The sequence below is a fragment of the Hemiscyllium ocellatum genome, chromosome 5 (genome assembly GCF_020745735.1).
Source record: "Hemiscyllium ocellatum isolate sHemOce1 chromosome 5, sHemOce1.pat.X.cur, whole genome shotgun sequence".
NCBI classification, from domain to species: Eukaryota; Metazoa; Chordata; class Chondrichthyes; order Orectolobiformes; family Hemiscylliidae; genus Hemiscyllium; species Hemiscyllium ocellatum.
In genome coordinates, this window is record NC_083405.1 from 113,507,116 (window position 1) to 113,521,174 (window position 14,059).

General features: G+C 42.5%; 1 protein-coding gene and 1 long non-coding RNA gene across 5 annotated transcripts in view; one reads left to right on the forward strand and one right to left on the reverse strand.

The window, feature by feature from the left end:
- Positions 1–14,059, forward strand: part of LOC132815828 (disco-interacting protein 2 homolog C) — a 608,767-nt gene that overhangs the window by 360,776 nt on the left and 233,932 nt on the right. For all 4 annotated transcript variants that reach the window (XM_060825111.1, XM_060825113.1, XM_060825112.1 and 1 more), the window contains exon 2: positions 6,174–6,245. In XM_060825111.1, coding sequence (XP_060681094.1) covers positions 6,174–6,245 — 72 coding nt within the window. The remainder of the gene's footprint in view (positions 1–6,173; positions 6,246–14,059) is intronic.
- Positions 1–14,059, reverse strand: part of LOC132815829 (uncharacterized) — a 35,425-nt gene that overhangs the window by 19,985 nt on the left and 1,381 nt on the right. The window contains exon 2 of the long non-coding RNA XR_009644712.1: positions 8,446–8,549. This is a non-coding gene — a long non-coding RNA (uncharacterized LOC132815829). The remainder of the gene's footprint in view (positions 1–8,445; positions 8,550–14,059) is intronic.

Here is a 14,059-nt window from a genome sequence, read left to right on the forward strand (position 1 = left end):
AGCTACTGGAGAAGATACTAAGGGATAGGATATATACTCATCTGGAAGAAAATGGGCTTATCAGTGATGAGAAGCATGGTTCCGTGTAGGGAAGGTCATGTCTTACAAACCTAACAGAATTCTTTGAAGCGGTGACAAAGTTGATTGATGAGGGAAGGGATGCAGATATCATATACATGGACTTTATTAGTGCGTTCGATAAAGCTCCCCATGGTAGGCTGTTGAAGAAAGTGAAGTTGCATGGGGTCCAGGGTGTTCTAGCTAGATGGATAGAGAACTTATTGATTGGGCAACAGGAGACAGGGAGTTGTAGTGGAAGGATGCTTCTCAAAATGGTGACCTGTGACCAACGGTGTCCCACAGGGATTTGTGCTGGGACAACTGTTGTTTGTAATATACATACGTGATTTGGAGGAAGGTGTAGGTTGCCTCATTAGCGAGTTTGCAGATGACACTAAGATTGGTGGAATAGCAGGTAAAGAAGGGGACTGTCAGAGAATACAGCATAACCTAGATAGATTGGAGAGTTGGGGAGAGAAATGGCAGATGGAATTCAATCTGGGCAAATGCGAGGTGATGTATTTTGGAAGATGCCATTCAAGAGTGAACTATACAGTAAATGGAAAAGTGCAGGGAAAAATTGATGTACAGAGAGATCTGGATGTTCAGGTCCATTGTTTCCTGAAGGTAGCAACGCAGGTCAGTAGAGTCATCAAGAAGGCATACAGCTTGCTTTCCTTCATAGGATGGGGTATTGAGTCCAAGAGTTGTTAGATCATGTTACAATCATATAAGACTTTGGTTCGGCCACATTTGAAATACTGCATTTAGTTCTGGTCGCCACATTACCAGAAGGATGTGAATGCTTTGGAGAGGGTGCAGAGGAGGTTCACCAGGATGTTGCCTGGTATGGAGGGTGCTAGTTATGAGGAATGTTTGAGTAGATTAGGATTATTTTCATGGGAAAGAAGAAGGTTGAGGGGAGACCTGATTGAGGCCTACAAAATCATGAGAGGTGTAGACAGGGTGGATAGCAAGAAACTTTTTCCCAGAGTGGGGGACTCAATTCCTAGGGGTCATGAGCTCAAAGTGAGAAGGGAAAACTTTAGGGGAGATATACAGGGGACGTTCTTCACATGGGGGGGGGGTGTGTGTGCCTGGAATGCGTTGCCAGTGGAGGTAGTAGGGGTGGGAACAGTAGCATCATTTGAGATGTATCTAGATGAATGGGCAGGGAGCAAGGGGAAACAGATAGTTAGAAAATAAGCAGCAGGGTTAGATAGAGAATCTGGATTGGCGCTGGCCTGCAGGGCTGAAGGGCCTGTTGCTTGGCTGTAAGATTCTTTGTTCTTTGTATCCTGTTGGTTATTTGGCTCGTTGCTTCATGCATTGAAGAAGAAACAAAGAGGATTGATGATCAGAACAGTGGATGTGATCCATATGGACTTCAGTAAAGCGGTTGACAAGGTTCCTCATGGGAGACTGGTTAGCAAGGTTAAATGTCATGGAATACAGAGAGAACTAGCCAATTGGATACAGAACTGGCTCAAAGGTGGAAGACAGAGGGTGGTGGTGGAGGGTTGCTTTTCAGACTGGAGGCCTGTGACCAGTGGTATGCCACAAGAATCGGTGCTGGGTCCACTACTTTTCATCATTCATATAAATAATTTGGATGTGAACGTAGTTAATAAGTTTGCAGATGGCACCAAAATTGGAGGTGAGTGGACAGTGAAGAATGTTACCTCAGAGTACAATGGGATCTTGAACAGATGGGCCAATGAGCGGAGGAGTGGCCAATGGAGTTTAATGTAGATAAATGTGTGTTGCTGCATTTTGGGAAAGCAAATCAGAGCAGGACTTATGCATTTAACAGTAAGGTCCTAGGGAGTGTTGCTGAACAAAGAGATCTTGGAGTGTAATTCATAGTTCCTTGAAAGTGGAGTCGCAGGTAGATAGGATAGTGAAGAAGGTGTTTGTCTCCTATTGGTCAGAGCATTGAGTATAGGAGTTGGGAGGTCATGTTGCAGCTGTACAGGACATTGGTTTGGTCATTTTTGGAATATTGCGTGCAATTCTGGTCTCCTTCCTACTGGAAGGATGTTGTGAAATTTCAAAGGGTTCAGAAAAAATTTACAAGGTTGGAGGATTTGAGCTGTAGGGAGACGCTAAATAGGCTGGGGCTGTTTTCCCTGGAGCATTGGAGGTTGAGGGGTGACCTTTTAAAAGTTTATAAAATCATGAGGGGCATGCATAGGGTAAATAGACAAAGTATTTTCCTTGGAGTCGGGGAGTACGTAACTAGCAGGCGTAGATTTGGGATGAAAGGAAAAAAGTATAAAAGAGACCTAAGGGGCAACCTTTTCAAGCAGAGGGTGGTATGTGGATAGAATGAGCTGCCAGAGGAAGTGGTGGACGATGATTCAATTGCAACATTCAAAAGGCATTTGGATGGGTATATGAATCTGGAGGAATATGAGCCAGGTTCTGGCAAATGGAATTAGATTAGGTTAGGATATCTGATCGACATGGATGAGTTGAACTGAAGGGTCTGTTTCCGTGCTGTATATCTTGATGACTGTAAGTGAAAATGATTATTCTTTGTGTTATCATTTCCCTTGAATTAAGATAAAACATTGGCTCATCATCATTTTGCTCAGCTGTAGAGGCAAAGTGTTTCTAGTTCAGAAAAGGATCTTGTGTCAGCGCAGTCATGGTGGGCCGAAGGGCCTGTTCCTGTGCAGTGCTGATCTGTGTATGGGTTTTGAAAGTATCTTCTAATTCTTCACTGTCAAAGTGGAAAGTAATGCATTTTGCTATTAGTCCTATGAAATGGCACAAGCTGTCACTGCAGTAAATCACTTCAGCCATTCTTACTGACGTGTGAACATCGAGGATTCTCCAGATGTACTTCACAAGGGGGTAGATTAGGCATAAACACTGATGTCAAGAAATGGTGAGACCTTTTATGACACTGTCCTGCTTGATGAATCTGAGCATCTTGTGTGCCTTTGAATACAGCCTAAGTGTTTCTTTCTGTAGCTTTCAGCTCAGAATATTGTCTGCAACTTCAAATGGGAATTGATTTCAAAAGGTAGGGAAAACCTTCCAAAAAGATTCATTTTGCACCACATCCTTGTTACCAATGAGGAATTGGTCTTGGCCAAATATCAGATTCTTGTGACTTCCTCAAAACATTGCATGCATGCCAGCGTACAAAAATGGCTACTTTTATAACACAATCACGACCACGCTTTTTGTGCTACTACTTACAGCCCCACCTTCTGGTCTGATTCTGTATAGCGGTTTTCAATGAGCACTATACATTGCTGAATCAAAATATTGCAACACTACGGAAAGCTCTGCCTCCTAGAAGGAGAAGGACCACAGAAGATGGAAAAACAACCACCTACGTGTTCCCTTCCAAGGCCCACACTATCCTGACCTGAAATTAAATTGCAATTCCTTCATAGACAGTAGGTAAAGATCCTGGAACTCCCTCCCTAGATATTATTGTCGTGTACTTACACTACATGAAACGTGGCAGTTTTTCACCAAAAGGAGCTAGTGATGGACAACACTGTCATTGCAATAAAAAATCAGTAATGTTCCACAGCACAATTCATAATTGTTTATTTGGGGAAGGAGAAGGGAAATGGTGTAAATCATAGAGTTGTAGAGATGTACAGCACGGAAATAGACCCTTCGGTCCAACTTGTCCATGCTGACCTGACAGCCTAACCTAGAAGAAACTGAGGACTGCAGATTAGAGTTGAGAATGTGGTGCTGGAAAAACATAGCAGGTCAGGCAGCATCTGAGGAGCAGGAATGTCAACGTTTCGGGCAAATTCCTGATGAAGAGCTTTTGCCCAAAACATCAACTCTCCATCTCCTTGGATGCTGCCTGGCCTGCTATGCTTTTCCAGCACCACACTGTCAGTTGATATCCTAACCATATCTAGTCCCATTTAGTCATGGACTCATAGTCATAGAGATATACAACATGGAAACAGACCCTTTGGTCTAACCAGATATCCCAACCCAATCTAGTCCCACCTGCCAGCATTTGGCCCATATCCCTGTGAACCTTTCCTATTCATATACCTGTCCAGATGCCTTATAAATGTTGTAATTGTACCAGCTTCCACTGCTTCCTCTGGAGGTGGAGAAGTTAACATTTCAGGTATAACCCTGAAGAAGAGTTACACCTGAAATGTTGACTTCTCCACCTCCTGAGGCTGCCTGACTTGCTGTGTTTTTCCAGCCCCCTAACTGTTTACTTTGGATTCCAGCATCAGCAGTTTTTTGTCTTCACCGCTTCATCTGGTAACTCATTCCATCCACGCACCACCCTCTGCGTGAAAAAGTTGCATATAATGTCCCTTTTAAATCTCTTCCTTCTTACCTTAAACCTATGCCCTCTAATTTTGGACTCCCCCAACCCGGGGAAAAGACCTTGTCTATTTACCCTATCATGCCCCTCATGATTTTATAAACCACTATAAAGTCACCCCTCAGCCTCCAACACTCAAAGGAAAACAATCCCAGCCTACTCCTCTCGCTCAAAACCTCCAGCCTTTGTAACATCCTTTTATATCTTTTCAAAACCCTTTCAAGTTTCACAATATCCTTCCTATACCAGGGAGACCAGAATTGCACACAATCTTCCAAAAGTGGACTAACCAATATCCTGTACAGCCATAACTTGACCTCCTAACTCCTATACTCAATGCTCTGACCAATAAAGAAAAGCATACCAAAAGCCGCCTTCACTATCCTATCTACCTGCGACTCCACTTTCAAGGAACTATGAACCTGCACTCCAAGACCTCTTTGTTCAGAAATATTCCCCAGGACCTTACTATTTATTGTATAGGTCCTGCCCTGATTTGCCATTCCAGAATGCAGCACATCACATTTCTCTAAATTAAACTCCATCTGCCAGTCTTCGGCCCAATTTCCCATCTGATCAAAATGCTGTTGTTCTCTGAGGTAACCTTTTTCTCTTTCCACTGCAGCTCCAAGTTTGGTGTAATCTGCAAACTTACTAACCATACCTCCTATGTTCACATCCAATTCATTTGTATAAATTTCAAAAAAGTAGTGGACCCAGCACTGATCCTTGTGACACACCACTGGTCACAGGCCTCCAATCTGAAAAGCAACCCTTCACTACCACCCTCTGTCTCTTGTCTTTGAGCAAGTGCTGTATTCAAATTGTTAGTTCTCCCTGTGTTCCATGTGGTCTCAACTTGCTAACCAATCTGCCATGAGGAACCTTGTCGAATGCCTTACTGAGGTCTATATAGATCATAAATAAAGGTGCAGAGTGGAAAACATCCTGAAATGCTGTGTCCATGAATGCCTTATAATTATGTGCTGTAGTGTCAAAAGATAGCACAGGTGGATCTGGAGAAGAAACAGATGATGAATAGTATGCTGACTGGATGACTTGGTAGTAAATTCTTTGGGAGAACTAGCTGTGATCATTATTTTCATATTCACTAGCAATGGAAGTGCTAGTCATTTTCTGACACATTGGGTGTGATTTGAGCTATGAGACTCTAATTACCCACTAATGAAAGATGTGGAAAAATATTCAAATGCTGAAAACTGAACAGAAAACAAAATGATGGAAGTACGTAACTGGTCTATCTGCAACTGTTAGGAAAATATAAGTGTGAATATTTTGAACAAAGATCCTTTTGTGAAACCTGGTCTGATAAAAAGACCTTTGCTCAAAACATTAACCTAACATTTCCCTTCTGATGCTGATGGAAGTGCTGTCTATTACTAGAACTTTCTATACTTATTAAATAGAAAGGATTGAACCTGGTGGATAATTCATTTTGACAGCGATTACAGGTCCATAACTAATGCATAATTCATTGTTGATTACTTTAATAGAGGTGTCTATGTTATTCTGAAAAGCTGTTGATGACTGAACAGCAAATCACGTGTGCCAGCCCAGTCCTACTGAAACCACTTGAATTGGGTTTCCTTTAGTGAAATGATCATTTACTTGGGCAAGGATTTCAGAAGCCTCTGACCCAGGATGGTGTGATTTAATGAGAAGTGCCAAAGCAGCTGCTGTGATGGAAACATAACAAAATTTGTTGCAGTAATATATTCCCTGTGCTTTCATTTAATAATGGCTTGTTTTCTCTCATTTGCAGGAGACATCACACAAAAAGGCTACGAGAAGAAGCGATCCAAATTGCTTGGGGCTTACCTACCACAACCTCCAGGTACACTTAGTCACCTAGAGAGAAAACATAACCATTTATGTAGCATGGGAAAAATGTTCCCTGAAGCAGATAATAAGTTGTCTAGTTTTCAAAGGATGGATGTGCAAAGATTTCAATTCAAATTGTAAGTGTATTTGTTGTAATTTTAACAGTAGGTTTAGTATTTCCCAAAATGACTTGAGATTATGTTCTGTACATTAATGCTCCAAATGAATTGAGGGTTTGAAATAATAGGGAATGTTGAATAATGAACAGCTTGGAGGATATCCACATTATTTATTCTTGAGTGTCTTGAGGTTACAGCAGATTTGACTTGTGAATCATGGAGAAGTTAAAGGATTGCACATTCCATTTTACATGGATACATTTCATCTATAAGTCTTGCACTTTTGTGGAACAAGAATGTTGTTCTGTTAGTTTGAAGAATTTCAATTGAAAAATTAAAAGAGCAGCAAGTTGGACTCCCTCTCTGTCATGTTTTTATGTTATTTTCACCACTCATCAGACCATGCAGCTGCATTTGTGCCAAACTAAAACCAAATTTGGATAATACCCAGACTTGGACTGAGACGTGAAAATGTGTTGCTGGAAAAACGCAGCAGGTCAGGCAGCATCCAAGGAACAGGAGACTCGACGTTTTGGGCATAAGCCCTTCTTCAGGAATGAGGAAAGTGTGTCCAGCAGGCTAAGATAAAAGGTAGGGAGGAGGGACTTGGGGGAGGGCGTTGGAGATGCGATAGGTGGAAGGAGGTCAAGGTGAGGGTGATAGGCCGGAGTGGGGTGGGGGCGGAGAGGTCAGGAAGAAGATTGCAGGTCAGGAAGGCGGTGCTGAGTTCGAGGGATTTGATTGAGACAAGGTGGGGGGAGGGGAAATGAGGAAATTGGAGAAATCTGAATTGGACTGAGAGGTACCAAGTAACATTGTGTCATTTGAGTGGTGAGTAACAAACTTCACCAGATCGAGTCAAGAATCTTAACCATCACAAAGTAATTCACCATCAACTTGAGCTACATTGTTGAACACAAGATAACCGGACCAGGAATCATGGCAACAGAAGAAACACCAATCTTTCTCATGGTCAAAACTGAACAAAGTAAGGAGTAGCTCACCTTCTACTCCCTTGAAGCTTATTGAGCATGTGTAATAGTCCATGATTCACATCTGAATAAGGAGGTTGACTCATTAGGAGACAGGCTGTACTTTTTTTTTGGCTTTTGCTATTGGACTGAGCATTCACTCTCTCTGGGAGTGGAAAAGAGGAGGACCGAGAATCATTGAAACCTACAAGAGGAGATGAACCTGTGTTTGTGAAATGATGAGAGAGAGAGAGAATGGGGACAGCAGCTTCATAAAGAGCAAAGAGAGAGCAGTGTCAGCAGATTTGTGAACAGTGTGAGTGAGCAGGAATAGCAGGTTTATAAAGAGAAGAGCTGACCTCTATGAGAAGTTCAGCATTGGCAGGACATAAAAACTGTCGATAGAGAGCCCCTTCAACCTGTCTCGAACTGCCAGTTATAAAGTGCAACATCACAGTAATACAAGTTAGTGGTTGGTGGGTATTTGTTTTGTGTCTGTCTTTTTGATTGGTCAATGTTTTTATTGATTGGGGAAGTGGTTTAATCAAATGTTATTGCTGCTGAAGAGGAGTAATTTACTTTAAAATATTTAGCATCTAATTTACTAAAATAGAATGAAGATGCCGAGGCAGGTGTTTGATGCATCTGTAGTACATGGGAGCTGATGGACTTCAATGTGATACATAGTGACTGCCTCTGCAGCAATTGCTGGTTGCTCGATGAACTTTGCTTCATAGCTGATGAACTGAATACAAACTGTGGATGTTGTGATACAACAGGGAGGTGGCAAAGACGCTGTGTTTCAGAAGACAGTGACATTCCTAGGATTAAATACTTCAGATTTGTTTGATAGTCAGGGACACGAGTATGTGACAGCAGGTGAGGCAGGAGTGGAAATCCTGAATTTGGTTTTGGAGGAACTTCAGTCCATGCCTTTGTCCAATAGGCAAAAGATTTTTTTCTTGGTGTGGAGGAGGACACAGACTGCAGGGAGGATGAGTGAACTGACTAAAGTAGTATGGTCAGAGCACCACTGAAGTGGGTCAGGAAATAGAATTATAATAACCGGGGAAAGCATAGGGAAATCAATAATGTTCTCTGCAACAAAAACAGAACATCCTACCTCGAGTCAAAGATCAGGACATCTCTTCTGGAGTAGAGAGGAGCATGGAGTGGAAAAGGAAGGATCTCATTGTCATAGTCCGTGTAGGATTAGGAAGGAAGTTTCTGCCGATGGAGAATAAACTAAATTAAAAAGCAGAACCATAAAGTAATAATCTCTAGATGCACATTGATATAGCGTAAGTAGGATCAGAAAGACTCTAAAATTGATGTGGGAGAAATGGGCCCTGATTCATGGGACACTGATAGCTGACAGGGGAAAGATAGATTGGGGTGGGCTTATTTTGAACAATGACAGGACCAGTATCCTGGTGAATCGGATAACTAAGATTATTGATAGGACTTTTAAACTGATTATTTTGGGGAGAATTCATTTGAAGGGAAGTTTCAAACATCAAAAAAAATGTGAGTAGATTAATCAAGAGGTGAATGATAATTGAAGCGTGACAGGAGAGGGACAGAAAGTATATACATAGAAGAATGCAGAGAAATTAGAGCCAGAGTGATTAATGATTGTAAAATGTCAAAACTTAAGGCTCTTTATCTAAATGCATGCAAGGATGAAATGATAGCACAAACAGAATTAAATTAATATCATTTGGTATAGGTGCACAATCTTTTGTCTGAAACACTCAGGACCAGCAGGTTTTCAGAATTCGGAATTTTTCGAATTTCAGAATAAGTGACAGTTCAACGGTGAAATTTTTAAAAATCTAACCGAACAGCAGACCTGCTGTGAGTAACGGGCCCTGAGACAGAACTGAGGCCTGCCAGTGCTGGGCCACACCTACCTACATCGCATCTGAGTGACACGGGTCAAGTGGGTGTAGGGTTGGGTTAACTGTTTGCATGCCAAATAGCCTTGTTAATCAGGTAAAAAACTTCACAAAAAACCTCTGGATTTTGGAGCATTTCGGATAAAGGTTGTTTACTTGCAATATAGAAATATGGCTGCAAGGTGACGAAGACTGAGACCTCAATATTCAAGGGTTTTTGGTGTTCTGGAAAAATAAGAGAAAAAAGAAAAGGAGTTTGGTTAGCTTTGTGTAAAAAATAAGAGTGATACATGTACAATAAATTATAATATGGAATCAGTTGGTATGGAAATATGGAATAACAAAAGAAATAAATCATGGGCAGAAGTCATCTATTGACCCCCAAAGATTTGCTTCACTGCAGGACAAAGTGTGCTTCAGGAAATTATTCCAACTTGCAGTGCCCTGGGCTCAACCATCTTCTGCTTCATCAGTGATTATTCCTTATCATAAGGTCATAAGTGGGGATGTTTGCCAATGATTGCACAATGAAGGTCAAATTCAGCATCTTTCGCAACTCCTCAGATACTGAAGCAGACCATGTTCAAATGCAGTAAAATCTGGACAGCTTCTAGGCTAGGGCTGAGAAATGACAAGTTACATTCATAGCACACTTTTACCAAGCATCGACAATAGGAGGCAATCTTACCTGTGTCCCTTGTTACTAAATGTTGTTCCCATCACTGTCAACATCCTTGAGGTTACCATTAATCAGAAACTCAACTGCACTCACTACATAAACTCAGAGCAGGCCAGAGGTCGGGAGTACTGGGGCAAGTGACTCATCTCCCCAAAGCCTGTCCACCATCTACAAAGCATAAGTCAAGAATGTGATGGAATGTTCCCATTTGCCTGGATGGATGCAGCACCAACACCACTCAAGAAGCTTGACACCAACCAGGTCAAAGTAGCCCTCTTGATTGGCACCACATCCAGAAGCATCCATTCCTTTTAACAGCAATGCTCAGTAGTAGCAATGGATATTATCTACAGAATACACTGCAGGATTTCACAGATGATCCTTAGACAGCACCTTTCAAACCCCCAATCAATTCCACCTAAGTGGACAAGGACAGTAGATGCATGAGAACACCAGTTCCCCACCGAGTTGCTCAGCATCCTGAATTCTATTTTTCCCAGTTTGTATTTTAAAAAAAAGCATATGTGGCATCTTATTTCATTGCAACCTGTAGGAGGGTCAGAGTGGTAATGGTGCAGAAACATTTTCAGATTATCCATCCCAACTTGGACATATTTTTTCATTGCTGCCGAAGACGAATTCTAGAAATGGCAGGATTATTAACACCACAAGATCTGCAGTTCAATGAGGAATAGATTCTAGATTAGAGTGGTGCTGGAAAAGCACAGCAATTCAGATAGCATCCAAGGAGCAGGAAAATCGATGATTTGGGCAAAAGCCTTTCATCAGGAGTAATGGAATGAGGTGACTTGATGAAGGGCTTTTGCCCGAAACGTCGATTTTACTGCTCCTCAGATGCTGCCTGAACTGCTGTGCTTTTCCAGCACCACTCTAATCTAGACTCTGGTTTCCAGCATCTGCAGTCCTTGTTTTTACCTAGTTCAATGAGGAAGCCCACCCATTCATGTTAATTGGGGATGGATAATATATGCAGCCTTTAAAGTTTGGGGTCCCATTCCAAGAACAAATCTTAATTTTTTTAATAAAGGCTTTTTCCCTTGTGATTCTGGTTTGTAGAGACAATCCTCCAGGTCAAATCTTTCAGTTCTCGAATTAACAACCTGTCTAACCAATGCACATACACTTTGCATAACAGAATCAACTGCAGCAGGTGCTATAGAGAGCTGCAGTGTGATGTTTTTACCATCTGTTTTATATGTGAAATTTAGAGCTGTTTAGGCCCTAGATCATGTGTAGAACTCGCAGCAAAAAAAAACGGCGATTCGAACCGCTGAAATAGAACATAGAACATAGAAAAATACAGCGCAGTACAGGCCCTTCGGCCCTCGATGTTGCGCCGATCCAAGCCTACCTAACCTACACTAGCCCACTTTCCTCCATATGCCTATCCAATGTCCGTTTAAATGCCCATGAAGAGGGAGAGTCCACCACTGTTACTGGCAGGGCATTCCATGAACTCATGACTCGCTGTGTAAAGAATCTACCCCTAACATCTGTCCTGTACCTACCACCCCTTAATTTAAAGCGATGCCCTCTCGTAATATCTGACTCCATACGTGGAAAAAGGTTCTCACGGTCAACCCTATCTAAACCCCTAATTATCTTGTACACCTCTATCAAGTCACCCCTAAACCTCCTTTTCTCCAATGAGAACAGCCCTAAGTGCCTCAGCCTTTCCTCATACGATCTTCCTACCATACCAGGCAACATCCTGGTAAACCTCCTCTGCACCCGTTCCAGTGCCTCCACATCCTTCCTATAGTATGGTGACCAAAACTGCACACAGTACTCCAGATGCGGCCACATCAGAGTCTTATACAACTGCAACCTGACCTCAGGACTCCTGAATTCAATTCCTCTACCAATAAAAGCCAGTACACCATATGCCTTCTTCACAGCACTATTTACCTGGGTGGCAACTTTCAGAGATCTGTGTACATGGACACCAAGATCCCTCTGCTCATCCACACTACCAAGTATCCGACCATTAGCCCAGTACTCCATCATCTTGTTACTCTTACCAAAGTGAATCACTTCATACTTAGCGACATTGAACTCCATTTGCCACCATTCTGCCCAGCTCTGAACTTATCTATATCCTGCTGTAACCTGCCACATCCTTCCTCACTGTCAACAACTCCACCCACTTTCGTATCATCCGCAAACTTGCTCACCCAACTTTCTAGCCCCTCCTCCAGGTCATTTATAAAAATGACAAACAGCAATGGTCCCAAAACAGATCCTTGCGGAACACCGCTGGTAACTGCACTCCAAGATGAACCTTTACCATCATCTACTACCCTCTGTCTTCTTCCAGCCAGCCAATTCCTAATCCAAACCTCCAACTCACCCTCAATGCCATACCTCCGTATTTTTTGCAGTAGCCTACCATGGGGAACCTTATCAAATGCCTTACTAAAATCCATATACACCACATCAACCGCTTTACCCTCGTCCACCTCCTTAGTCACCTTCTCAAAGAATTCAATAAGGTTTGTGAGGCACGACCGGCCTTTCACAAAACCATGCTGACTATTCTTGATCACATTATTCCTATCCAGATGTTCATAAATCCTATCCCTTACAATTCTCTCTAAGACTTTGCCCACAACAGAGGTAAGACTCACCGGCCTATAGTTACTTGGGTTATCCCTACTCCCCTTCTTGAACAAGGGAACCACATTTGCTATCCTCCAGTCTTCTGGCACTATTTCTATAGACAACGAGGACATAAAAATCAAGGCCAATGGCTCTGCAATCTCCTCCCTTGCTTCCCAGAGAATCCTAGGATAAATGCCATCAGGCCAAGGGGACTTATCTATTTTCACCCTTTCCAGAATTTCCAACACCTCTTCCCTATATATCTCAAAGCCATCCATTCTAATTAATTGTGACTCAATATTCACATCGGCAACAATGTCCTGTTCCTGAGTGAATACTGACGAAAAGTATTCATTCAGTGTCTCCCCAATTTCTTCAGCCTCCACACGCAACTTCCCACTACTATCCTTGATGGGACCTATTCCTACCCTAGTCATCCTTTTATTCTTGACATATCTATAGAAAACCTTTGGGTTTTCCCTAATCCTATCAAGCAAGGACTTTTCATGTCCCCTCCTTGCTGCTCTTAGCTCTCTCTTTAGATCCTTCCTGGCTACCTTTATAACTCTCAATCGCCCCAATTGAACATTCACGCCTCATCTTTACATAGGCTGCCCTCTTCCCTTTAACAAGGGATTCCAATTCCAATTCCTTATTAAACCACGGCTCCCTCACATGACTCTTTCCTCCCTGCCTGACAGGTACATACTTATCAATGACACTCAGTAGTTGTTCCTTGAACAAGCTCCACATATCGATTGTACCCTTCCCTTGAAGCCTACTTTTCCAAGCCATGCATCCTAAGTCATGCCTCACCGCATCATAATTTCCCTGCCCCAAGCTATAACTCTTGTCCTGTAGTGCACACTTATCCCTCTCCATCACTGAAGTAAAAGTCACCGAATTGTGGTCACTGTCCCCAAAGTGCTCACCTACCTCCAATTCTAACATCTGGCCTGGTTCGTTACCCAGAACCAAATCCAGTATGGCCTCACCTTCTGTTGGCCTGTCTACATATTGTGTCAGGAAACCCTCCTGCACACATTGGACAAACACCGACCCATCTAACGTACTCGAGCTATAGCTTTCCCAGTCAATATCTGGAAAGTTAAAGCCCCCCATAACAACCACCCTATTACTTTCACTCTTCTCCTGAATCATCCTCGCAATCCTTTCTTCTACATCTCTAGGACTATTAGGAGGTCTGTAGAAAACTCCTAACAGGGTGACCTCACCTTTCCTATTTCTAAGCTCAGCCCAAACTACCTCAGATGGCGAGTCTTCATCCATCGTCCTTTCCACTGCTGTAATACTATCTTTGACAAGCAATGCCACACCACCCCCTCTTTTACCCCCACCTCTGACCCTACTAAAACATTTAAACCCTGGAACCTGCAACAACCAATCTTGTCCCTGTTCTACCCATGTCTCCGTAATAGCCACAACATCGAACTCCCAAGTACCAACCCACGCTGCAAGTTCACCTACCTTATTTCGTATACTTCTCGCATTGAAGTATACACACTTCAAGCCACCTT